General features: G+C 42.8%; 2 protein-coding genes across 4 annotated transcripts in view; both read left to right on the top strand.

Moving 5' to 3' along the window:
* COP1 (COP1 E3 ubiquitin ligase) overlaps positions 1–24,329 on the top strand; it is a 226,800-nt gene that overhangs the window by 19,762 nt on the left and 182,709 nt on the right. For 2 of the 3 annotated variants that reach the window (XM_073356469.1, XM_073356471.1), the window contains exons 4-6: positions 2,721–2,797; positions 7,030–7,149; positions 9,635–9,703. In XM_073356469.1, the coding sequence (XP_073212570.1) occupies positions 2,721–2,797; positions 7,030–7,149; positions 9,635–9,703 (266 nt within the window). The remainder of the gene's footprint in view (positions 1–2,720; positions 2,798–7,029; positions 7,150–9,634; positions 9,704–24,329) is intronic. The other variant, XM_073356470.1, reaches the window with a different exon arrangement.
* LOC140915891 (myb/SANT-like DNA-binding domain-containing protein 7) lies at positions 17,557–20,014 on the top strand. The gene is made up of 2 exons (XM_073356472.1): positions 17,557–18,462; positions 19,047–20,014. The coding sequence occupies exons 1-2, from the start codon at positions 17,880–17,882 to the stop codon at positions 19,130–19,132; spliced, it is 669 nt and encodes a 222-aa protein (XP_073212573.1). The 5' UTR covers positions 17,557–17,879; the 3' UTR covers positions 19,133–20,014.

The raw sequence follows: 24,329 nt of genomic DNA, 5'->3' as shown, positions 1-24,329 counted from the left end.
CTGGGCTGGATAGGTTAACAGTATTGCTGGGTGGGTTGAGGGAACCATTGCTGTGGCCCCTTGTGGCATGTAGTAGTTTAGGAAGTTTAGTGTCGTTTTTCTTTTGTAGAGAAGCAAAGTGTGTGTTGTAAATGGTTTGTCTAGTTTTAGTAAAGTCCAGCCACGAGGAAGTTTGTGTGGAAGGTTGGTTGTTTATGAGAGTGTCCATTTTTGAGAGCTCATTCTTAATCTTTCCCTGTTTGCTGTAGAGGATGTTGATCAACAGCCCCCCAACCTGAAGCAAATGCTCACCAGCAACCACATACCACACAACAGAACCACTAACCCAGGAACCTATCCTTGCAACAAAGCCCGTTGCCAACTGTGCCCACATATCTATTCAGGGGACACCATCACAGGGCCTAATAACATCAGCCACACTATCAGAGGCTCGTTCACCTGCACATCCACCAATGTGATATATGCCATCATGTGCCAGCAATGCCCCTCTGCCATGTACATTGGTCAGACTGGACAGTCTCTATGTAAAAATAAATGGACACAAATCAGATGTCAAGAATTATAACATACATAAACCAGTCGGAGAACACCTTCAATCTCTCTGGTCACGCGATTACAGACATGAAAGTTGCTATATTATAAGAAAAAAACTTCAAATCCAGACTCCAGCGAGAAACTGTTGAATTGGAATTCATTTGCAAATTGGATACAATTAACTTTTAGGCTTGAATAGAGACTGGGAATGGCTAAGTCATTAGGCAAGGTAACCTATTTCCCCTTGTTTTTTCCTACCCCCCCCCCCCCCCCCCACGTTCTTGTTAAACCCTGGATTTGTGCTGGAAATGGCCCACCTTGATTATCATACACATTGTAAGGAGAGTGGTCACTTTAGATAAGCTATTACCAGCAGGAGAGTGGGGTGGGAGGAGGTATTTTTTCATGTTCTGTGTGTATATAAAAAGATCTTCTATACTTTCCACAGTATGCATCCGATGAAGTGAGCTGTAGCTCACGAAAGCTTATGCTCAAATAAATTGGTTAGTCTCTAAGCTGCCACAAGTACTCCTTTTCTTTTTGCGAATACATACTAACACGGCTGTTACTCTGAAACCTAGCATGTGCTAGTTACTCTGCACTATCTCCCTGTGTGGACACACTTACCATGCATTGAGTGCCTTTGAGTACATTAGCTTAATGCACTTTGGAAGTGCATTAACTTTAAACAGGCTAAGGGCTCTATTAGTGCACAGTAAAGTTGTCCACATGGTGAGTTAGTGCAGGGTAGCTAGTGCTATTTAAATTCACACCCAAACTTACTGCACACTAATTTCCCCATGTAGACAAGCTGAAAGACCTTTGTTCTACAGGTTATATTTAGCGGGTGAAGCCCTGTGCCCCCACAGAGCTCCACTGAATTCTTTCAGAAAAATACAACAATTGCAGCTGGGTGTTTTTGAGATTTTAAATTTTCCGTTCTATTTTTTCATGCCTTGATATTTCATTCAGACTTTATCTTCCTGATTCACATTGAGTCTCCAATATTTATGTAGCTGTGCACTTGTATAAATCATATTTCTGAGATTCTCCCCTCTCAAGAATGTGGAAAGAGGCATTCCTATTGAGAGTGTGCTCCTATGCATGCACAAACTTCCTTTGTTACAATTATAGACTGAAATGTAGAAATATTTTTTTTGGCAATTAAAGTGAGAGAGTGAACTACTCTGATATATAATCTTTTCTTTAATAAAGCTTTTTGAGGGTTTTAAAGGTGGTCAAAAGTCAAGGGGGTGTTGCGTGTATGGGGAACAGGGGTTGTTAGTCAAAGAGTGAGTAGGGGGAGACTAAATCAATATGTGAAACAAAATTATACCAAAAAAGAAATGTTTAAGGAATATGTTGCTAGAAGGTAGTTGTTGTTTGGGGGCTTATACAATTTTTTTTGGCCTGTTTGATGCTACTTGCTAATCTGCAGTGAATCAGTTACCACTTCATTTCTTTCCGGTACTTTAATCCCGAAGCTGAAATAATTAATCTAATTAAATGATCATAGTAAATTACAAAGGTGAACTAAAGTTTTGGGAACTACACCTGCCCCTAACTCCTGGTCCTGCTGACTTTTTTTTGTTGTTTTTGTTTTTTTTGTTTTTTTTGAATCTTTACCGTCACATTTTCTTTAATTTAAAAAAGTCTCTCCCCATGTTGCTATAGGAAAGACACACAGACGAAAGAGGGAAAGTGACTAGTTAGGGAAAAGGAAAAGGAGTCCTTGTGGCACCTTAGAGACTAACAAATTTATTAGAGCATTCCACTCATACGGCTAAATTCAGTGCCTTGCATAATGACAGGTTTCAGAGTAGCAGCCGTGTTAGTCTATATCCGTAAAAACAAAAGGAGTACTTGCGGCACCTTAGACTAACAAATTTATTAGCGTTAGTGTAAGGTGCCACAAGTACTCCTTTTCTTTTTACGGATACAGAATAACAGGGCTGCTACTCTGAAACCTGTCATTATGCTAGGTAGGGAAAATCAGTGAAACTGCTTCCAGATAACATTGTCAAATGTTCCCAGTAATCTGCAAAAATTTTTCTCTAATCTTTATGTTAATCTTGTTACAATTAACACTTAGTAGGTAAAACAGTCTTCAAGCAGAATTTTTTTTTAAACGTTCATTAAGTTATCCACCATCTCTTGCCCTAACATGTTTTCTTTCTGATTTGTAGTGAATGAGCTCATCCTCAAACAGAAGCAAAGATTTGAGGAAAAGCGATTCAAACTGGACCATTCAGTGAGTAGCACCGTATGTTTCAACTCTTTTTTCTTTGTTTTTATTAATGGTCTTGGATGGGAATTGCTCCACAGCCTAGGTTAATGCAGGACAAATCTCACTATTGATGTGAAAGAGTTTACTTTAGGGGGAATAAGCCTATATCAGTAGCTTTGGATCACAGCAGCTGTGTTCATTCTGGCTGTCCCTTCCTTCTCTGCCTTCCATCATGAATGAAGCAAGCAGTTGTCCTACTTTAGATGTCATCAGACATACTTAATAGTAGGGCTGTTGATTGATTGCAGTTAACTCACACAATTAACTAAAAAAAATTAATCGTGATTAATTGCAGTTTTAATCACACTGTTAAACAATAGAATACCAATTGAAATTTATTAAATAATTTGGATGATTTTATATATTTTTCAAATATTTGATTTCAGTTTACAACACAGAATACAAAGTGTACAGTGCTCTCTTTATAATTTTTATTATGGATATTTGCACTGTAAAAATGATAAACACAAGAAATAGTATTTTTCAGTTCACCTCATACAAGTACTGTAGTGCAATCTCTTTATCATGAAAGTGCAATTTACAAATGCAGATTTTTTTGTTACATAATTTCACTCAAAAACAAAACAATGTAAAACTTTAGCGCCTACATGTCCACTCAGTCCTACTTCTTGTTCAGCCAATTGCTCAAACAAGTTGTTTACATTTATGGGAGATAATTCTGTCTACTACTCAATTACAGTGTCACCTGAAAACGAGAACAGGTGTTTGCATGGCACTGTTGTAGCCAGCATTGCTAGGTATTTATGTGCCAGGTATGCTAAACATTCGTATGCCCCTTCATGCTTTGGCCACCATTCCAGAGGACATGCTTCCATGCTGATGACACTCGTTTAATGCATGATTTCTTTAATTAAAATTGTGACAAATTTTGGGGGAGAATGGTATGTCTCCTTCCTTGTTTTACCTGCATTCTGCCATATATTTCATGTTATGGCAATCTCAGATGATGACCCAGCACATGTTCATTTTAAGAACGCTTTCACTGGAGATTTGACAAAATGCAAAGAAGGTACCAATGTGAGATTTTCTAAAAGTAGCTACAGCACTTGACCCAAAGTTTAAGAATCTGAAGTGCCTTCCAAAATCTGAAAAGGATGAGGTGTGGAGCATGTTTTCCAAAGTCTTAAAAGAGCAACAGTCTGATGCGGAAACTACAGAACCTGAACCACCAAAAAAAAAAAAAATCAACCTTTTGTGGGTAGCATCTGCTCGGATGATGAAAATGAACGTGCATCAGTCCCCACTGCTTTGGGTCATTATCGAGCAGAACCTGTCGTTAACATGGCAGCATGTCCTCTGGGATGGTGGTTGAAGCATGAAGGGACATATGACTCTTTAGTGCATCTGACAAGTAAATATCTTGCCATGACAGCTACAACAGTGCCATGCAAACGCCTGTTCTCATTTTCAGGTGATGTAAACAAGAAGCAGGCAGCATTATCTCCCATAAATGTAAATAAACTTGTTTGTCTGATTGGCAGAACAAGAAGTAGGACTGAATGGACTCGTAGGCTCTAAAGTTTTACATTGTTTTGTTTTTGAGTGCAGTTATTTTTTGTACATAATTCTACATTTGTAAGTTCAACTTTCATGATAAAGAGGTTGCACTACAGTACTTATATTTTTCAATTCACATAATAAATTTCTTCTTTTTTATAGTACAAGTATTTGTAACAAAACAAAAATGTAAAGTGAGCACCGTACACTTTGTATTCTGTGTTCTAATAGAAATAAATATATTTGAAAATGTAGAAAACATTCAAAAGTATTTAAAAGGTATTCTGTTTAACAAAACAATTAATTGATTGATTGTTTTGATCATGTGATTGATAGAGGTTGGGAAGTTCCCTGAAAAAAAAGCATACTTGTCAAAAGGGAATAATCAGGCATTCGTTGCTGGAAATAGTAGCTATATGCTGAGCCTGGTAGCAAGTTTGTTGCACCAATCAACTAATACGTATGATCATGCCAGCCATAAAAGGGTAAGGAAATCCTTTGGAGCATTGAAATCTTGGCTCTGATCCCAGGTAAAATGACCTGGTTCCATTCTAGATATTGTTTGTGTCACAAAATGAGAATACAGTTTAGCATAATTAGTAGTTTCTGCTGATTAGTCCCTGGACTGGAAAAGTGTAGAGGATCTAGTGTGTTAGGACCAGAATGTATACACAGAGCTGTTGGGCAGGAAACTTGAACAACATCAGCCTGCACTATGCCTGACTTCATTTACCTCATTTATGTATTTTATAAATCCAGTTTAGAAAGCAATATTAAAAGGCTTGAAACTCATGTTTTTCATTGTCAGTGAAGGAGAACAATTAGCCTTCCACTAAGGTAGCTTGAGCTTTGGGACTGTGTTGTACAAATGACTGCTTTTACTAATTAGCTGGTTTTTAAAAAAAAGTTAACTAAGGCTAACCTGAGCTACAGAAACGTGTAGGGGGTTCTTGCTTAATTAAAAGAGCATGCTGAAGTATCCTCAAGTCTTCCTGTCCAGTTGAATTGGACCTTCAGCTAAAAGCACATGTACTAGCTAACCGATTTTGCCCAGTCCCTTTACTAATTGTTTGAGGCAAGTTTCATAATGTATACAATAAGCAAATGTGGCATCTTTATCCATATGACATGTAAATCATGCGCCCCAAGGAGTTGACTTATTTCTTTAAAAATGTGTGTTCCTCATTTTATTGGTATGTTTTTCCTAAATATGCTTATTCAGCCTGATGTACCAGTTTAGCAATGTGGAGATCATTTTTGATTTTGGCAGAATTCTGTTTTCCTTCAAGACTAGCCCTTATTATAATTATATCCTTTTTAAGATCTCCTCAAATTAAATTCTTGGATCTTCAAAAATATCACCTTTTGTAGTGATAATCAAGGTGGGCCATTTCCAGCAGTTGACAAGAACATCTGAGGAACAGTGGGGGTGGGGAATAAACATGGGGAAATAGTTTTACTTTGTGTAACGACCCATCCACTCCCAGTCTCTATTCAAGCCTAAGATAATTGTATCCAGTTTGCAAATTAATTCCAATTCAGCAGTCTCTCGTTGGAGTCTGTTTCTGAAGTTTTTTTGTTGAAGAATTGCAACTTTTAGGTCTGTAATCGAGTGACCAAAGAGATTGAAGTGTTCTCCGACTGGTTTTTGAATGTTATAATTCTTGACGTCTGAGTTGTGTCCATTTATTCTTTTACGTAGAGACTGTCCAGTTTGACCAATGTACATGGCAGAGGGGCATTGCTGGCACATGAGGTCATATATCACCTTGGTAGATGTAAAGGTGAACGAGCCTCTGATAGTGTGGCTTATGTGATTAGGCCCTATGATGGTGTCCCCTGAATAGATATGTGGGCACAGTTGGCAACGGGCTTTGTTGCAAGGATAGGTTCCTGGGTTAGTGGTTCTGTTGTGTGGTGTGTGGTTGCTGGTGAGTATTTGCTTCAGGTTGCGGGGCTGTCTTTAAGCAAGGACTGGCCTGTCTCCCAAGATCTGTGAGTGATGGGTTGTCCTTCAGAGTAGGTTGTAGATCCTTGATGATGTGTTGGAGAGGTTTTAGTTTGGGGGTGAAAGTGATGGCTAGTGACGTTCTGTTATTTTCTATATTGTTTCATTACTCATATTTAGTGCTGTAGCACACACATGCTATAGCAAAATAATAAACTTTGTGAACTGGCATATTGGGTAGTTGACAGCTTCTTATCCCCAGTCCTATGAATGCATATGCTTAACTGGAAATGTGTGAGTAATCAATAAATGAAAGTCGGAGAACTTTCACCAATCTCTTAGATCCTGCACTGTAACAAAACATCTTGAATTATCGAGTCAGATAGTCCTATCTAGGTCAGTTTTTATCTGGCTTTGTTTCTTAGTGAGAGCTAATGATATTTCTCTACTTGTTTTGCCAATTCCTGAAGTTTTTAATGGCACCAGACTTGTGGTAAACACACAAGCCTACCTTACAGCTCTACCCTAGCATAGGGTAGTTCCTCAAATACTTCCCCAATAAGATAAGTTGTTGCTGGGGTGTGATAAATAAGTTTCCTATACTTTTGGGGAATTCTTCTTTCTGAAAACTACTTTGTTGTGTGCTTTACAAAGGCTGGAATACTAGTTTAAATATCTTATGTCAAAGAACTCTGACTGGTATTTACTTTCTCTTCCTCTGCTCTCTTGTTCTCTTTTTTAGAATGGACACAGATGGCAGATATTTCAAGACTTATTGGGAACTGATCAAGATAACCTTGACTTGGCCAATGTTAACTTGATGTTGGAGCTGCTTGTGCAAAAGAAGAAGCAGTTGGAGGCAGTAAGGAGCTTTGCTTACCTTATTTCATTTACTAATAAATTGTGATTAATCACAGGCATCTTCCTTCCAAAAATATTTCCTTTTTTTTTTTTTTTGCAATGGAATGTAATGCAGAATTAATCTTAAGGTTTTCTATAGGATCCCATTGCTCTAGTATTGAGCGCTTCTCCATCTCACTGACTTTAATGACCGCAAACTACGTCCAGTATTGGAGTACGATACGAAAACCTTATGATCTCACTTGAGGCAGGATCATGCTGAAGAGAAAGCTGAGAGAAAATATCAGTGGGGAAAAGGAATACAGAAAGTGACCTGCCAAGCAAGTGGCAGTTAGACTACACTGTCTTTGATATAATTAGACATTTGCTAAGTGAACATTTGACTTCAAGATGTGTAAAATGTGAGGATCTAACTAAACAATAACCCTTTAAGGGGACTCCATATGTTTACTAATTTATTTACACCTTGAAGGAATTACTGTGAAACATGAGATTTTTAGCCCTTACAGCTCCCAATGTGAAGCAAAGAGAATTTATGAGCAATCAGCATATCTAAAAATCAGGACCTTTCCCTTTTTATGCTTAAAGGAAAACCGTGGTTGTCTTGCATATCATAGCAGTATGAAAGTTTATAAGCTAAAAGCAATCTGTCACTATGAATAAACTGAAGTCTATTTGTTTTCGTATAAGTTTTGTTATAATTGGTAACTGAGTATAATTCTGGAACTATCTTGCTGGAAAACTATCAGCTGAAACCAACAATGTGAGAGGAGACAGGCCTAATGCAACCCACTCTATGAAAAAGTGTGTGTAAGAGGGTCAGTGGTCCAATATTGGAAGTGGAATTGGATGGCAGTTGATACATGGGTGAGCAGACTTTAGAACAATAATTTTTGATTAAGAACTCTTAGGGCAGTAGTTCTCAAACTTTTGTAGTGGTGACCCCCTTTCACATCGCAAGCCTCTGAGTGTGACGACCCCCCCCCCGATAAATGAAAAACACTTTTTTATATATTTAACAACATAATAAATGCTGGATGCAAAGCGGGGTTTGGGGTAGAGGCTGACAGCTCATGACCCCTCCTCCCCCGGTAATAACCTCGTGAGCCCCTCGGGGGTTCTCAAACTGGGGGTTGGGACCCCTGTCTTAGAGGCTTTCAAGATCAATTAAGTCATAATCTTTTTTGCTTGGTTTTGGCTTCTGTGAGGAAATGAAATACACTAAAAATAAAATCCGTTTTACATTTCTGGTAAAAAAAAAAAAAAAAAAAAAAAAAAAATTGCTAGATTAAATGTAAGACGTCTTTTAATCAGATTGTGTGGGGATTTACATGTGTACTTTCCTGTGTATAGAGGACAGACCCCTTGGGGGTATTGTTTAAAGTTTTTTTCCATTGGGCTGGGGTCAGACTTTATAGTAAATCTGTTTTCTTCTGGAAGCCTTGCAATGACAAATGTGAAACGCTTCAGGTTGTCACCACAAATATGTTTGAGGAGAGAACTTTGAAATGGAGAGCTCGTATCCTGTTCAGTTATAAGACTATCCTCTTCAGAATAAAAGCATCATCTAGGTGTAAGAATAGTAATTCTTCACTTACACTTTTGGAGGTACCCATTCAGATTTAAAAACTAAGTGTTCCTCTGTACATTTTACTTACCTCCTTTTCTGGTTATTTTGGAAACATATTACAATAGCAAAAGGACCAGACCAGAAAAGTAGTTTATCCCATCCTTCTCAGCTGTTTTTCCCTTTAACGGATCCCTGATGCCCCTTCCCCTGGCTCACCTTTGAGCTCATACTCAGTCCTACAGTAAACTAATTTTTCTAAGATCTGTGCAAATTGCTCTTCCATGTGTCTGTCTAGTATTAGTGGTGCACTGATGTTAGGAATAGAGAGAATCTACATTCCTGTCAGCTTCTTGCCGCCTCAAGTTTTGGGTCATTGCAAAGGAAAATATAAGGAATTAATTTATTTAGAAAACTGAAACACCTCTTTCCCTTTCCCAAAACAGCTAATCTTCACTAGCGAGTTTATTTTCCATTACCGAAGCTCTTTTTGTGCTTCTGTGGAATGTTCCTTTGGGGAAAGGGTTGTCATTTTCTGAAACCAAATTATTCCACTTAATTGGTTGATTAGAGGTGAAAGCTCAAGATCTGCCAACAGTGGCAGATGCGCAGCCTTTGTTCCAAAAGGGTCTGAAATCACTCCACCTAGGAGGAGAATGAAAAATGTGCTTTGCCTATTAATCACCTGTAATACACAAAAGGAGAATATTTGTGTCCTATAATGTAAAACTTTGCCATGTGCCAACCAGAACTTTGAAACCTAGAAGCAAAGCAAAACCACCTTACTTGTAATTGTGACTTAATGTGTTGCTCCTTTCCCCTACTTCTAAGTGAAAGTGATTTGTTTCCATGCCTGCTATGAATTGTTGTGCATAAAATTAATCTACTTTTTCTCTTTAAATTTAATTTTCTGTTATAGGAGTCCCATGCTGCCCAATTACAGATCCTTATGGAATTCCTCAAGGTTGCCAGGAGAAATAAAAGAGAGGTAGCAGATTTTGTTTTTGTTTTTGCTACTGGGTGAGGCTTTTTCCTTCTTTAAAAGGGGGGAGCAGGGAAATAGGTCAGCCTGAAATGATCTCACTGAGGAGAAAATTCTCTGCTGCAGAGGGATATTTGAAATACCTGGATTTCCAGGAGAATAGATCAGTTTAAATATGACAGCTTTGGTTTTTAACTTCCATTGCCTTTTTGTTTCATATTGTTGGTTGCATACATGTGGAGAGGGGAAATTGTCAAGGAAAGAGTCCACGCTGGCAACTCGTGGTAAATTCGTGAAACAAGATGCAAGTGTGAGGGGGGAAAATGGAAAGTGAGGGAGGGAAGGCTGGTAGGCACCTTTTAAAATTGTTTCCAAAATTATATCAAAAATGTCAATGCTTTCAGGATCTGGAAGAATGTTAATGTCTCTCAGTCACAGTACCAAATGGGGATAAGTTGCTAAGATCAGTAAGAACAAAGAACTAATATAAAGGCACTCAGGATGTTTAAAAAAAAAACAAAACAAAGCGGGCAGGATGTAACAAAATGAGATTAAAATAGGAAAAATAAAAGGAAGGTAATATAGCACAGAAAAAATCCAAAACACAGATTATCAAAAGTCTGGGAAGAGAGATTTAGAAAGTAGTAATGCCAAAATAGAACGAGACATGGAGGTGATGGTGGACAGAAAATTGGCTCTTCTACCAACATACAGCATTACAAACTCATACTTCATGTGGATTTCTCTTCCCCCACCCCTTGTGGGTTTTTTTTTGAGAGTTGATGTGTAGGTATCGTGTCCCAAACCATGGAAGTGGTGGTCCCATTTGCTACGTGAGTAATGAAACTGCACCTGGAATATTATACAATGCTGCGCACCTTAGTATCAGAAATATTCCAACCAATTGGAAAGAATTGCAATAAGTCTCCAAAATGGCTGGGGATCTGGAGGGGCTGATTTCTGCTGAAAGAGTTAAAGTAGAACATGTATAGCTTTGCTGTTTGACTAGTGAGGGGGGCAACAAGGGTGCAACCCTAAAATATCTGCAGGCTGTAAATACCAATGATGATAGAGGAACTGTCCAGAGTGGCCAAGCAAGTTATAAGGCCTGATCCAAAGCCCCTTGAAGTTGATGGCACTCTTCAGTGGATGAGGCCCCTAGGGAGGAGTAATGAGATGGAACTGAGAGAGAAATTTAGGTTCAATATCAGGAATATTTCCTTAAATACAGGGTTTATTAGACTAGGAGTAACTTCCAATATGAAATGGTGAAAGCACTATTACTTAAGTAGTTTAAAACTAGATTTTAACATAGACTGCTGTTCTGCATTGGTTGGGCATGGTCTTTGAGAACCTATTGGATCTCTTCCCTCTCTAATTTCTGTATCTTATAAAGCATGCCCTTTGTAGTTCTTAAACGTCTCTTAAACGTCTTAATGCACAATTTAAAAGAAGGAAGGGGAAAAAGCTTTGCTCAGAGACGTATGTTCATTTTGGGTGGTAGCAGAACTTGGATTGGTTTGTTCCTATGTTTAGCACCTATCTTTGTATTCAGTTAGGGTGACCAGATGTCCTGATTTTATAGGGACAGTCCCAATATTTGGGGCTTTTTCTTAGAGGCACCAATTACCTCCCTTCCCCGTCCCGATTTTTTTTTTCCCCTCCACATTTGCTAACTGGTCACCCTATCTTCAGTATCTCTGCTTTCATCTTAAATAAACAAAAACCTCTACTTGTTACGGTTGTGAAGAAAACTTTCAAAATTTGAATCAAGATAGGTCTTCATTGCAGTTAACTTGGCTGTTACTCTGGCATTACCCTGCTCCCCTCTCATCCCCACACACAATCCTTTCATCTGAGTTTGACACCTTCAACCCAGGCTAGCTGGCTTGTCTGTGGCTGAAGGCTAAAACCTGAGTGAGGTTTCCATTTCGGCTGGTAACCCTCCCACTTTGCAGTGAGACTGCACAACTAAACCACTTGAGTGCTGGTAGTCCTTCAGTGCCTTCCCACAGTTCTTCCTGTGTGGCCAGAACGACAAACAAGTTCTCCCAAAAGAATCAGAGTGGTTCAGCTTGCAGCAGTACAAAGAATTCCTAGCACTGCACCCAGGTGAGTGCAGCACCAGTGAGGACACAATAATTCTAGTATCGCTTTGCACTGTGGCTGCTCATTCCCGGCTGTGGCTAACCTTGAGTGCTGGTCACTTGAGTTAGCTTTGCAGTGGAGGCATGCCCCTAGTGTAGGGGTGGGCAACTACGGCCCACGAGCCGTTTTAATCCGGCCCTTGATCTCCCGCTGGGGAATGGGGTCTGGGGCTTGCCCTGCTCTGTGCGGCTCCCAGGGAGCAGGGTTGGTGGCCGCTCCACACGGCTCCCGGTAGTACGGACGTGTCCCCCCTCCAGCTCCTACACATGGGGCAGCTAGTTGGCTTCGTTCTGCGTACTGCCCCTGCCCCAAGCGCCACCCTTGCAGCTCCCATTGGCCAGGAACTGTGGCCAATGGGAGCTGCAGGGGCAGTGCCTGTGGACGGGGCAGCGCACAGCAGAGCCGCCTGGCCGCACCTCTGTGTAGGAGCCAGAGGGGGGACATGCCACTGCTTCCAGGAGCTGCTTGAGGTAAGTGCCACCTGGAGTCTGCACCCCTGAGCTACCCCTCCCTGTGCCCCAACCCCCTATCCCAGCCTTGATCCCCTTCCAAACCTCTCGGTCCCAGCCTGGAGCCCCCTCTGTACTCCAACCCCACCCCAGAGCCTGGACCCCCAGCCGGAGCCCTCACTCCATCTCCCGCCCTCTGAACCCCTCGGTCTCAGCCCAGAGCACCCTCCTACACCACAAACCCCTCATCCCCAGCCCCACCCCGGAGCTCACACATCCAGCCAGCGCCCTCACCCCCTCCCACACCCAACCCCAATTTCCTGAGCATTCATGGCCTGCCATACAATTTCTATACCCAGATGTGGCCCTCGGGTCAAAAAGTTTGCCCACCCCTGCTCTATTGTAATCACTTTAGATATAGCTACTGGGAGCTGCCCCATTCATCCAGGTCAGGTGCTAATTCAGAAGCCTGATGATGATTAAATGTCAACATTAAGTATTTCATTCCTGATGCTCTAAAGGAGAGAGTCAAATCTGCTCTGTTTCCTGTGAGTCTCATTTTTATGCCAGCAGTGGATGACCGTTTGGGAAAGTATAACCACATTATTTTTCCCAGTCAAGAGGGAGTCAAGCCCCAGGAGGCTAAGAACCTGTGGGCATACTAAAGGCTCAAATTTCAGATGCCTACCAGAGTTCAGAGGGCATGTACAGTCATATTTTGAATGTCTGACATGGTATTGTGAATGTCTCATTTTGGCAATTTATAGGGAGATATTATTTTATGGATAGAACTTGAAAGAATGCCACCACCCTTTTTTCCGCTATTTGATTACGGTAAAAATGTTTGAAGACTAACTGTAACTTGATTCAGTAACTAGGCGTATGTCTACACTGCTGTTAAAGGCCATGGCTGGCCCTTGTCAGTTGACTTGGGCTCAAGCTACAGGGCCGTAAAATTGTGATGTAGACGTTCAGGCGTGGGCTGGAGCTCGAGCTCTGGAACTCCCTGAGAGGGGAGATCAAATACCTACGCTGCAGTTTTTACAACCTCACAAGCCCAAGTTAGCTGACATAGGCCAGCTGCGGGTGTCTGCTTGCAGCATAGATGTACCCTAAGAGCAAGTTGGAACCTTAGGTTAGAAAAGGAGCTCTTTTTCTGAGAGTGGCAAGTGTCTGTTTTGATTTTTTTTGCATAATTTGATATTCCTTTAAGATATTATATTGTTTGGGAGCAACATTTCCTAACTTGCCCCAGTACATTATTGCAGGATTTTCTAAACAGAGGTTGATTTTTACATAACACTTGTGTTGCAGTTCCTAGACAAACTAGATAAATTCCTTGTCTGATACTGTACACTTGATAAGGTCCCAGAGTGAATTTACCAGTGCAATTCTGGATACCAGCATATTCAAAGTACATAGTAAAACAGCTACAGCACTAGTTGCAAGGAGATTGGAACAAGTTATCTGCCTATAAAATGGTTGGAATAACATGTATTGTAAACCACCAAATACGTTAGATACTATTAATTGTGAAGCTGTAAGTCCTAAGATTCTTACTGACTTTTTACTGTTACTTTGTAAAAGTAGCTTCTTGGGATTCTATATTCAGTCTCTTGATGGCTCCAGATCAGATTGGCTCAGTTTGTGTTTATAAAATGTTTTTTTTTCCAATGCTTAAAACTGAAAACTCATCCTGGATTCAGAACATCAAGCTCAGTATTTTTGGGCTCTCACATTGCCAACAATAAAAATTCTGCAATTAGAATTTGAGATAACTGAGTGTGAGGACAAGAGTATTGTCCTCATTGTCTTAGATGTGTTGGGTCTGAAATAGAAATAAATAAAAAAGCTTTTGTTTTGGTCAGAAAAGTAACCAAATGCTCCTGGATGCTCTTGAAGGTCAATATTTATACTTTTATGTACTTGCACTTTGGAGTGCAAAAACATCTCTCAATTTCACATTCATTGGCCCTCTAAAAGGGAAATATAAGTTGTAGCAATTGCAGAAGAATATCCCATTAGAGTTCCTTGTTTTCACATGCTTGTAACTTTCTAAAACACTGATCTTTTGGGGCTGAAGTTATCCATGCATGATCTCTTTACAAAGACTATTTTTTTTAAGTTTGAGCAAAATCCTTTTGTTTGAAAACATGGTGCAAAAATACCAAACTTTCCCCATGTAATTAAAATATTCTAACCACCTCTCTTTGAAAAAATTCCTGTGGACAAAAATGGCTTAAGGTTGAAACTCATGGATACTAATGGCTCTGAAACAAAACTTTTAAACAAAGCAGAGGTACAACTGTTTGAAAAGTGTGTATTAATCATTCACAATAGAAAATCTATTTGTATGCAGTGCAAATTTAACATGGACATGTGTTTTCCATATGTATGCCTGGTTAATTAAGTGTACTCTTCTTAGTTCCTCGACCCAATAATCTCTTCTGCTGAAAAAGGGGTAGAGCAAGGGGCTTGTTAAGGTCAAGCTAAATAGCTCTGGAATATTTTTTAGCTCCTTTTTTTAAAAAAGGAAAACAAAAATGCAAAAACCAGTTACAGTTGCACAGTTAAAATAAGTGTTAAAAGTTAAGGTTTCACAACAACATTGTTAACTCAGCCACATTCTGCAAATACAGATTTTTTTGGTCTGGTTTAATTTAATTTTAGATTTTTTTTTTTTTTTTTAAATCTCATTGTCTCATGGTATATTTACCTACATTTAATTTAAAAACACTTCTAAATTTAGTTGGCCAGTGTCATTTACACCAAAAGGAAAAAATCTCTCAAGTGTACACTTGGCTATAAAGAAAGACCTTACCAGTTGCTCCTTAGACAGATTACTGTGCTTTTCACTGTTATGAGGACCACCAAACCTTGTCCCAAGTCTTGTCGTCTGCAGGAAATGTTTTGACCCCATATATCCAAATGTAGGATCTATGGGTGTGAGTGCATAAGCTTATCTCAAGTGTCATATTTGTCCATAGGGAAAGAGGTCTATTGATATCCATATCCTAGAACATAGCTTGTAGAGCTCGGACATAAATATTGTTTTTTCATCTTTATTGGAGTTCGTGAATTTTTTCTAAATGCAACATTAAGAGTATGCTATAAGTTTTTTGCATTTAATTAACGAGGCTTCTTATTCCATGTGTCATGTGATGAGTATTATTTTTCAGCAGGTTAGTATCCAAGAGGAGCAGAGTAATCCTGAAGTGTTGCACAGCTTTGCTGAAATTGCCTGTTCAGTATTTCAGAATAGTCATCTTTCTGCCTCATCAATATGTCTCAAACTTTTTGTTCCTTCCCTGTAATGAAGATGTGAAATTGTAGAAATAAGGATAGTTATTGTGGGATAAACGCAAGGAATTGGAAGCATGAATTCTCCAGGGTTGTGATTTAGTTCTTGCTCATCACGATCTGTCAAACCTTATTGCTTAGTATCCACACACGGGGACAGGATAATGAGTAGGCAAGGGGTGGTGACAAAGCTAAAAATCAGTCATTCTCGCATGATATCACAAAGTCTTGATTACATTCCAAGACACCTGAGGTGGATTTATAATTATTGTAGGACTTTCCTAGCCCCGTCTTTAAAAATTCAGTTATTTAAGCTTCTTTACATATCAGGCTTTTTAATAAGGGTTGTTAGAACTGAATTAGACCACAGTAAGCCAAGAAAATTGCTAGTATGTAGGGAACAAAATGAGACTTTAATCTATTATGTATTCATTGATACATGTGTCTGACTCACTTTGTTTTGGTAGGGTTTTTTTGCTCACATGAAAAGTTGGTGATGCTGTCTCATACTAAAAGGGACCTTATTGGACTCATGTACTTTGATAGTGCTTGGAGTTCAGTACCTTTGTAATATAATTTTTATAATAGTATTTGGTTATTTTGTTAATATAACCAAAACTAAATTCTCATATTAACTGGTTCTACTGTGGTTTTCTCTGTGCTGCATTGACTTGGAGGCAGAGCCAGATTGGGATAGGATTGGCTCCACCCATTTCAGGACCCAGCCAATTCTGTTCCCATAGACTTGCGGGCATCTCTGGTTTTTCTGCAGAGCATAGGGATTTTCTCCTCCACACCTAGCAGCAGTTTTTCCCCCCTCAGGGAGACCACAAAATAGAGCAGGGGTGGGCAAACTTTTTGGCTTGAGGGTCATATCTGGGTATAGAAATTGTATGGTGGGCCATGAATGCTCACGAAATTGGGGTTGGGGTGCAGGAGGGGGTGAGGGCTCTGGCTGGGGGTGCGGGCTCTGAGGAGGGGCTAGGGATGAGGAGCTTGTGGTGTAGGAGGGTGCTCCGGGCTGAGACTGAGGAATTCGGAGGGTGGAAGGGGGATCAGGGCTGGAGCAGGGGGTTGGGGCATGGGCAGGTGGCTCAGGAGTGCAGGCTCCAGGTGGTGTTTACCTTGAGCAGCTCCTGGAAGCAGCGGCATGTCTCCTGTCCAACTCCTACACAGAGGCACAGCCAGGCAGCTCTGCTGCACGCTGCCCCGTCCTGAGGCTCCACCTCTGCAGCTCCCAGTGACCACAATTCCCAGCCAATGGGAGCTGTGGGAGTGGCGCTTGGGACAGGGACAGTGTACGGAGCAGAACCCTCTGGCTGCTTAGGAGCCAGCAGGGGAAACATGCTGCTGCAGTTTCTGGGAGCTGTGCAGAGCAGCCCCTGACCCTGCTCCCTGGCAGGATCCCATGGAGCGGGGCAAGCCCCAGACCCTGCTCCCCAGTGGGAGCTCGAGGGCCGGATTAAAACAGCTGGCATACTCAGATGCAGTTTGTAGTTTGCCCACCCCTCAAATAGAGGGTAAGACTGAAGAAAAAAAGTGGAGAGGAAATGCCAATCCACCCAGTCCTTCATGGAGGGAGGAACAAATCTTTTTTGTCATATGGGAGAGTTTTTCCCTCTGTATGTTGTCCAGTTCGTCTTTATCTCCGGCCACTTCAGTTTCTACTGGTACAGTCACAGCACCATTTCTTACAAGGGTACTTTCTGGTATCTTTCCCAGAGCAGAAAAAGCTGTAGGGGCTTCTTACTCCCTGGGATAGCTATACCACTCTTACCCACACCCACACCCAGCCCTGGCCTCAGCTGCTGTTACTGCTAACTGTCCAGCCTCATTCTGTGGTGCCTAGCAACCTTTCTTCAGTGGTTCTATTTTTCTTGAGGAGTCTGTGATGTTACTTTCATCTCCCATTCTTTCTTTTCTCTCTAAGCCCTGGTCTACACTAGGACTTTAGGTCGAATTTAGCAACGTTAAATCGATTTAAACCTGCACCCGTCCACACAGTGAAGCCCTTTATTTCGACTTAAAGGGCTCTTAAAATCGATTTCCTTACTCCACCCCTGACAAGTGGATTAGCGCTTAAATCGACGTTCCCGGCTCGAATTTGGGGTACTGTGGACACAATTCGATGGTATTGGCCTCCGGGAGCTATCCCAGAGTGCTCCATTCTGACCGCTCTGGACAGCACTCTCAACTCAGATGCACTGGCCAGGTAGACAGGAAAAGAACCGCGAACTTTTGAATCTCATTTCCTGTTTGGCCAGCGTGGCAAGCTGCAGGTGACCATGCAGAGCTCATCAGCACAGGTGACCATGATGGAGTCCCAGAATCGCAAAAGAGCTCCAGCATGGACCGAACGGGAGGTACGGGATCTGATCGCTGTTTGGGGAGAGGAATCCGTGCTATCAGAACTCCGTTCCAGTTTTCGAAATGCCAAAACCTTTGTGAAAATCTCCCAGGGCATGAAGGAAAGAGGCCATAACAGGGACCCGAAGCAGTGCCGCGTGAAACTGAAGGAGCTGAGGCAAGCCTACCAGAAAACCAGAGAGGCGAACAGCCGCTCTGGGTCAGAGCCCCAAACATGCCGCTTCTATGATGAGCTGCATGCCATTTTAGGGGGTTCAGCCACCACTACCCCAGCCGTGTTGTTTGACTCCTTCAATGGAGATGGAGGCAATACGGAAGCAGGTTTTGGGGACGAAGAAGATGAGGAGGAGGAGGAGGTTGTAGATAGCTCACAGCAAGCAAGCGGAGAAACTGGTTTTCCCGACAGCCAGGAACTGTTTCTCACCCTAGACCTGGAGCCAGTACCCCCCGAACCCACCCAAGGCTGCCTCCTGGACCCAGCAGGCGGAGAAGGGACCTCTGGTGAGTGTACCTTTTAAAATGCTATACATGGTTTAAAAGCAAGCATGTGAAAGGATTACTTTGCCCTGGCATTTGCGGTTCTCCTAGATGTAGTCCTAAAGCCTTTGCAAAAGGTTTCTGGGGAGGGCAGCCTTATTGCGTCCTTCATGGTAGGACACTTTACCACTCCAGGCCAGTAACACGTACTCGGGAATCACTGTAGAACAAAGCATTGCAGTGTATGTTTGCTGGCATTCAACCAAAATCCGTTCTTTCTCTCTCTGTGTTATCCTCAGGAGAGTGAGATATAATTCATGGTCACCTGGTTGAAATAGGGTGCTTTTCTTCAGGGACACTCAGTATAGCCCATTCCTGCTGGGCTGTTTGCCTGTGGCTGAACAGAAATGTTCCCCGCCGTTAGCCACAGGGAGGGGGGAAGGTTGAGGGGGTAGTCACGCGGTGGGAGGAGGCAAAATGCGACCTTGTAACGAAAGCACATGTGCTATGTATGTAATGTTAACAGCAAGGTTTACCCTGAAAGAGTGTAGCCACTGTTTTATAAAATGTCTTTTTAAATACCGCTGTCCCTTTTTTTTCTCCACCAGCTGCATGTGTTTCAATGATCACAGGATCTTCTCCTTCCCAGAGGCTAGTGAAGCTTAGAAAGAAAAAAAAAACGCACTCGCGATGAAATGTTCTCTGAGCTCATGCTGTCCTCCCACACTGAGAGAGCACAGACGAATGCGTGGAGGCAAATAATGTCAGAGTGCAGGAAAGCACAAAATGACCGGGAGGAGAGGTGGCGGGCTGAAGAGAGTAAGTGGCGGGCTGAAGAGAGTAAGTGGCGGGCTGAAGACAACGCTGAAGCTCAAATGTGGCGGCAGCGTGATGAGAGGAGGCAGGATTCAATGCTGAGGCTGCTGCAGGACCAAACCAGAATGCTCCAGTGTATGGTTGAGCTGCAGCAAAGGCAGCTGGAGCACAGACTGCCACTGCTGCCCCTCTGTAACCAACCGCCCTCCTCCCCAAGTTCCATAGCCTCCACACCCAGACGCCCAAGAACGCGGTGGGGGGGCCTCCGGCCAACCAGCCACTCCACAACAGAGGATTGCCCAAAAAAAAGAAGGCTGTCATTCAATAAATTTTAAAGTTGTAAACTTTTGAAGTGCTGTGCTTAAAGTGCTGTGTGGCATTTTCCTTCCCTCCTCCACCACCCCTCCTGGGATACCTTGGTAGTCATCTCCCTATTTGTGTGATGAATGAATAACGAATGCATGACTGTGAAGCAGCAATGACTTTATTGCCTCTGCAAGCGGTGATTAAAGGGAGGAGGGGAGGGTGGTTAGCTTACAGGGAAGTAGAGTGAACCAAGGGGCGGGGGGTTTCATCAAGGAGAAACAAACAGAACTTTCACACTGTAGCCTGGCCAGTCATGAAACTGGTTTTCAAAGCTTCTCTGATGCGTACCGCGCCCTCCTGAGCTCTTCTAACCGCCCTGGTGTCTGGCTGCGCGTAACCAGCAGCTAGGCGATTTGCCTCAACCTCCCACCCCGCCATAAACGTCTCCCCCTTACTCTCACAGATATTGTGGAGCACACAGCAAGCAGTAATAACAGTGGGAATATTGGTTTCGCTGAGGTCTAAGCGAGTCAGTAAACTGCGCCAGCGCGCCTTTAAACGTCCAAATGCACATTCTACCACCATTCTGCACTTGCTCAGCCTGTAGTTGAACAGCTCCTGACCACTGTCCAGGCTGCCTGTGTACGGCTTCATGAGCCATGGCATTAAGGGGTAGGCTGGGTCCCCAAGGATACATATAGGCATTTCAACATCCCCAACAGTTATTTTCTGGTCTGGGAAGAAAGTCCCTTCCTGCAGCTTTTGAAACAGACCAGAGTTCCTGAAGATGCGAGCGTCATGCACCTTTCCCGGCCATCCCACGTTGATGTTGGTGAAACGTCCCTTGTGATCCACCAGAGCTTGCAGCACTATCGAAAAGTACCCCTTGCGGTTTATGTACTCGCCGGCTTGGTGCTCTGGTGCCAAGATAGGGATATGGGTTCCGTCTATAGCCCCACCACAGTTAAGGAATCCCATTGCAGCAAAGCCATCCACTATGACCTGCACATTTCCCAGGGTCACTACCCTTGATATCAGCAGATCTTTGATTGCGTGAGCTACTTGCATCACAGCAGCCCCCACAGTAGATTTGCCCACTCCAAATTGATTCCCAACTGACCGGTAGCTGTCTGGCGTTGCAAGCTTCCACAGGGCTATCGCCACTCGCTTCTCAACTGTGAGGGCTGCTCTCATCCTGGTATTCATGCGCTTCAGGGCAGGGGAAAGCAAGTCACAAAGTTCCATGAAAGTGCCCTTACGCATGCGAAAGTTTCGCAGCCACTGGGAATCGTCCCAGACCTGCAACACTATGCGGTCCCACCAGTCTGTGCTTGTTTCCCGAGCCCAGAATCGGCGTTCCACAGCATGAACCTGCCCCATTAGCACCATGATGCATGCATTGGCAGGGCCCATGCTTTCAGAGAAATCTGTGTCCATGTCCTGATCACTCACGGGACCGCGCTGACGTCGCCTCCTCGCCCGGTATCGCGTTCCCATGTTCTGGTGCTGCATATACTGCTGGATAATGCGTGTGGTGGTTGATGTGCTCCTAATTGCCAAAATGAGCTCAGCGGCCTCCATGCTTGCCTTGGTATGGCGTCCGCACAGAAAAAAGGCGCGGAACGATTGTCTGCCGTTGCTCTGACGGAGGGAGGGGCGACTGACGACACGGCTTACAGGGTTGGCTTCAGGGAGCTAAAATCAACAAAGGGTGTGCCTGTACATCAAGGAGTATTTCAGGCAGGACTGCACGGAGGGTTCCAATAAGAAATGGTGCACCAAAGTTATCGTTGTTATTGGAACAAGGAGGTTAGCCTGGCCTCTGATTGATACATGGCTAGATTAACCTCGCTGCGCCTTCTCTGTGACTGACTGCAGTGTGATCTAGACAGGGGAGGAGGAAAATGAGTCCAAAACAAATCTGGTCTATTTCTTGTTCTGACCCACTCCATCTATCCTTTACATCTTTGGCTGGCAGCAGACAAAAAAGGCGCGAAATGATTGTCTGCCCTTGCTTTCACGGGGGGAGGGAGGGTGGGAACGGGGTCCTGACGATATGTACCCAGAACCACCCGCGACAATGTTTTAGCCCCATCAGGCATTGGGATATCAACCCAGAATTCCAATGGGCAGCGGAGACTGCGGGAACTGTGGGATAGCTACCCACAGTGCAACGCTCCGGAAGTCGACGCTTGCCTCGGTACTGTGGAAGCGCTCCGCCGAGTTAATGCACTTAGAGCATTTTCTGTGGGGACACACACACTTGAATATATAAAACCGATTTCAAAAAAACCGACTTCTATAAATTCGACCTAATTTCGTAGTGTAGACATACCCTAAGCAAAGACAGTAGTGAATTTATTCATTGTAGGTGATCTTCCCCTGTCACTTTTTTCCTAGGTGAGTTTGAAGGGGCATTACTACTGCTTCTCCACCTAGCTCTGTCCAAGAGCCTCCAAAGTCATTTTCCCTTACCAAAGCTTGACAGGATTTTTTTAAAAAATAGATAAGGAAGAGAAACTTAACCTTCTTAATGATTCACATGATGTCTCTTTCCTCCCTCAAGAGTTCTGCTTTAAAGATCCTGAATTCAGGGCTTTGATCCTCACACCACTCCACAAATCAATAAAGAGGGAAAGTTTCTCCTCCTTGGGGGAATTCAACTAGGGGGGTGGGGAGAAACCACTCCTCTGCAGAGAAAGGTGAGATGTCCTGAGTGGGTATTCCAGATTCATCAACTATCTGCATACCTGACTGGAACCTCCAGATTCCAAATTTCACAAGTAAAGGCTAAACCAACAGTAAGACCACTGGGATATACTCCTGTCTTCTTCCAAAAAGCCCTGCATTCCTTTTCACTTGTTATGTCATGAAGCCTTTGAACAACAGAGGTTGTGATATCAGAAGCGTATGGGATTTTCCAGTAAATGTACGAGACTCAAAAATTCTTTGCAAACTAAGCTCTTCCACAATGGATGTGGCAAAAGGTTCCACATCAGGACATTCAAGACATCAACAGCTTCAGTCTGTCTTGCTCAGGTTCTTGTGACCAATGATCTCCAGAGACTTATCCCAAAGAGGAAAAGATCTGTAATCTGTGCTTTGTAAAATTTCGGTGGCAGGATCATTGGTTTCAGGCTGTTTGCAGGAATCTTAGTTTTGCCTTGGAGCTATGGTTTACATTGTAGTAAACCTTTGAATGAGATACTTGAAAGTGCATGTTCAGACAAAGTGGTCTCCAAATACATAAGCATAAGTGTTACTTCACCTTTCCCTGAACTCAGCTTTTGTTAGGATAGTTTAAAGTATTGTCTGGTAGTAGATTTGTAGGATTTTCTCCCCTTGATTGTCTGGATTCTGGGGAAAACCATCACCATACAGGCCTTCTTGCCCTGGCAAAATATCCCTCTCTGTGATCAGCTGAGAGGCTTTTTTGGGTTTAAACCTAGCCAGTGTTTTTGCATTCATTAGAAGAGTGGTCTTTGAATGTCTTGCATGTGAGTAGAGCAGCCAGGTCTTCAAAGGGTATGTCTACACTGCAAGGAAAAACCCACAGTGAGTTTCAGAGCCTGGCTAATTTGGCTTCGGCTGTGAGGCTAAAAATAACATGGTAGACATTTGGGCTTGGGCTGGAGACCAGGCTTTGAAACCTGGCAAGGGGATGGAGGGGCTTGGACCCCGTGCTCCAGCTTGAGCGTCTACACTACTGTTTTTTAGCCCTGCAGCCCAAGTCTCTTGGGCCTGATACAATTGACCCAGATGTGTGTTTCCAGTGTAGACAGACCCAAAGAGTTTGGAGGTCTCCTTGAATAATGGCGGTGCTGCAGCTGCTTTTTATTTTAATTATTTAACTTTAGCACCCAGAGGCCTTGATAAGGATCTGAGCCTCTTTCTGCTGTGTGCTGCATGAACATTAAAGACCCAATCCCTACACTGTGGGGATCTAAGAACAGTAGGAAGCATGAGGATGAACATACATCCAGTGATGGGCATTGGTCCTCTAAATCTAGTAGAGATTCAGTTAAAAATTGCTTCTGATTATGTGCTAGAGTAGGTGGCCACCTTGGAGCCTGTGGGTTCTGAGGTAATGGGGTCTCCTTTGAGGTACCCTAAGAGTCTAAGGATAATGGGATCTCCTTGGATCCAAGGTACTCAGATCCTTTGTGTGGAAGGGGTTGTGGGCCTGGCTTTCCCCAAATAAGCTACATAGAAAGCTGTCTTGAGGGCTCTTTGAAGTAGTCTGGACCCCCATCCACACTCTGGTCCAGTGGCTCATCGGGGGACCTGCTTTTCTTGCAGATGCCTTTGTTTTAGATCCACTCCTTTTCTCATATCCAACAAGAATTGGTTATTCCCTGGATCCACAAAGGAAAGGGCCTAAATCCCAGCAGGCATCCTTTTGTCTCCTTTTCTGCTGTGACTATCCAACATGCAGTTCTACCCCTCTAGAATTATTTTCTCCTCTAGGATTTTGCTTTCCTTCAGTGTTTTGACCTTTCATTACCCAGTCTCTCTTCCTTGGAAGAGCAAGAAGGTTGTCACTTCTTACCACATATGATTTCACCTTTGTTCTTTAGTTATGTCAGGAGCCTCTGAAAGGATCAATTTAGGAGGAAGGCACATTATCCTGCAGCCTTTATTTGAGACTTTGACTGTTGAGAAATCTCAAGAACTTGAAGGATATTTCTTGAGGGTCTCGTATGTCTGTGTGGCTATATCAGTGGCTATGACTGTCCTTGTCCTCAGGCACAGTTGGCCATGGAATTTTT

This window comes from Lepidochelys kempii, chromosome 8 (assembly GCF_965140265.1).
Source record: "Lepidochelys kempii isolate rLepKem1 chromosome 8, rLepKem1.hap2, whole genome shotgun sequence".
Taxonomy (NCBI): domain Eukaryota; kingdom Metazoa; phylum Chordata; order Testudines; family Cheloniidae; genus Lepidochelys; species Lepidochelys kempii.
The sequence above is the reverse complement of the archived record's forward strand: the minus strand, read 5'-3'. Positions and strand labels throughout refer to the sequence as shown.

Excerpts from the sequence above, each read along its gene's own strand:
- LOC140915891 (XM_073356472.1), top strand. The coding sequence starts at position 17,880 with ATGCAGAGCTCATCAGCACAGGTGACCATGATGGAGTCCCAGAATCGC. Across the intron at positions 18,463-19,046 it reads AGGCGGAGAAGGGACCTCTG|CTGCATGTGTTTCAATGATC; the intron begins GTGAGTGTACCT and ends TTTCTCCACCAG.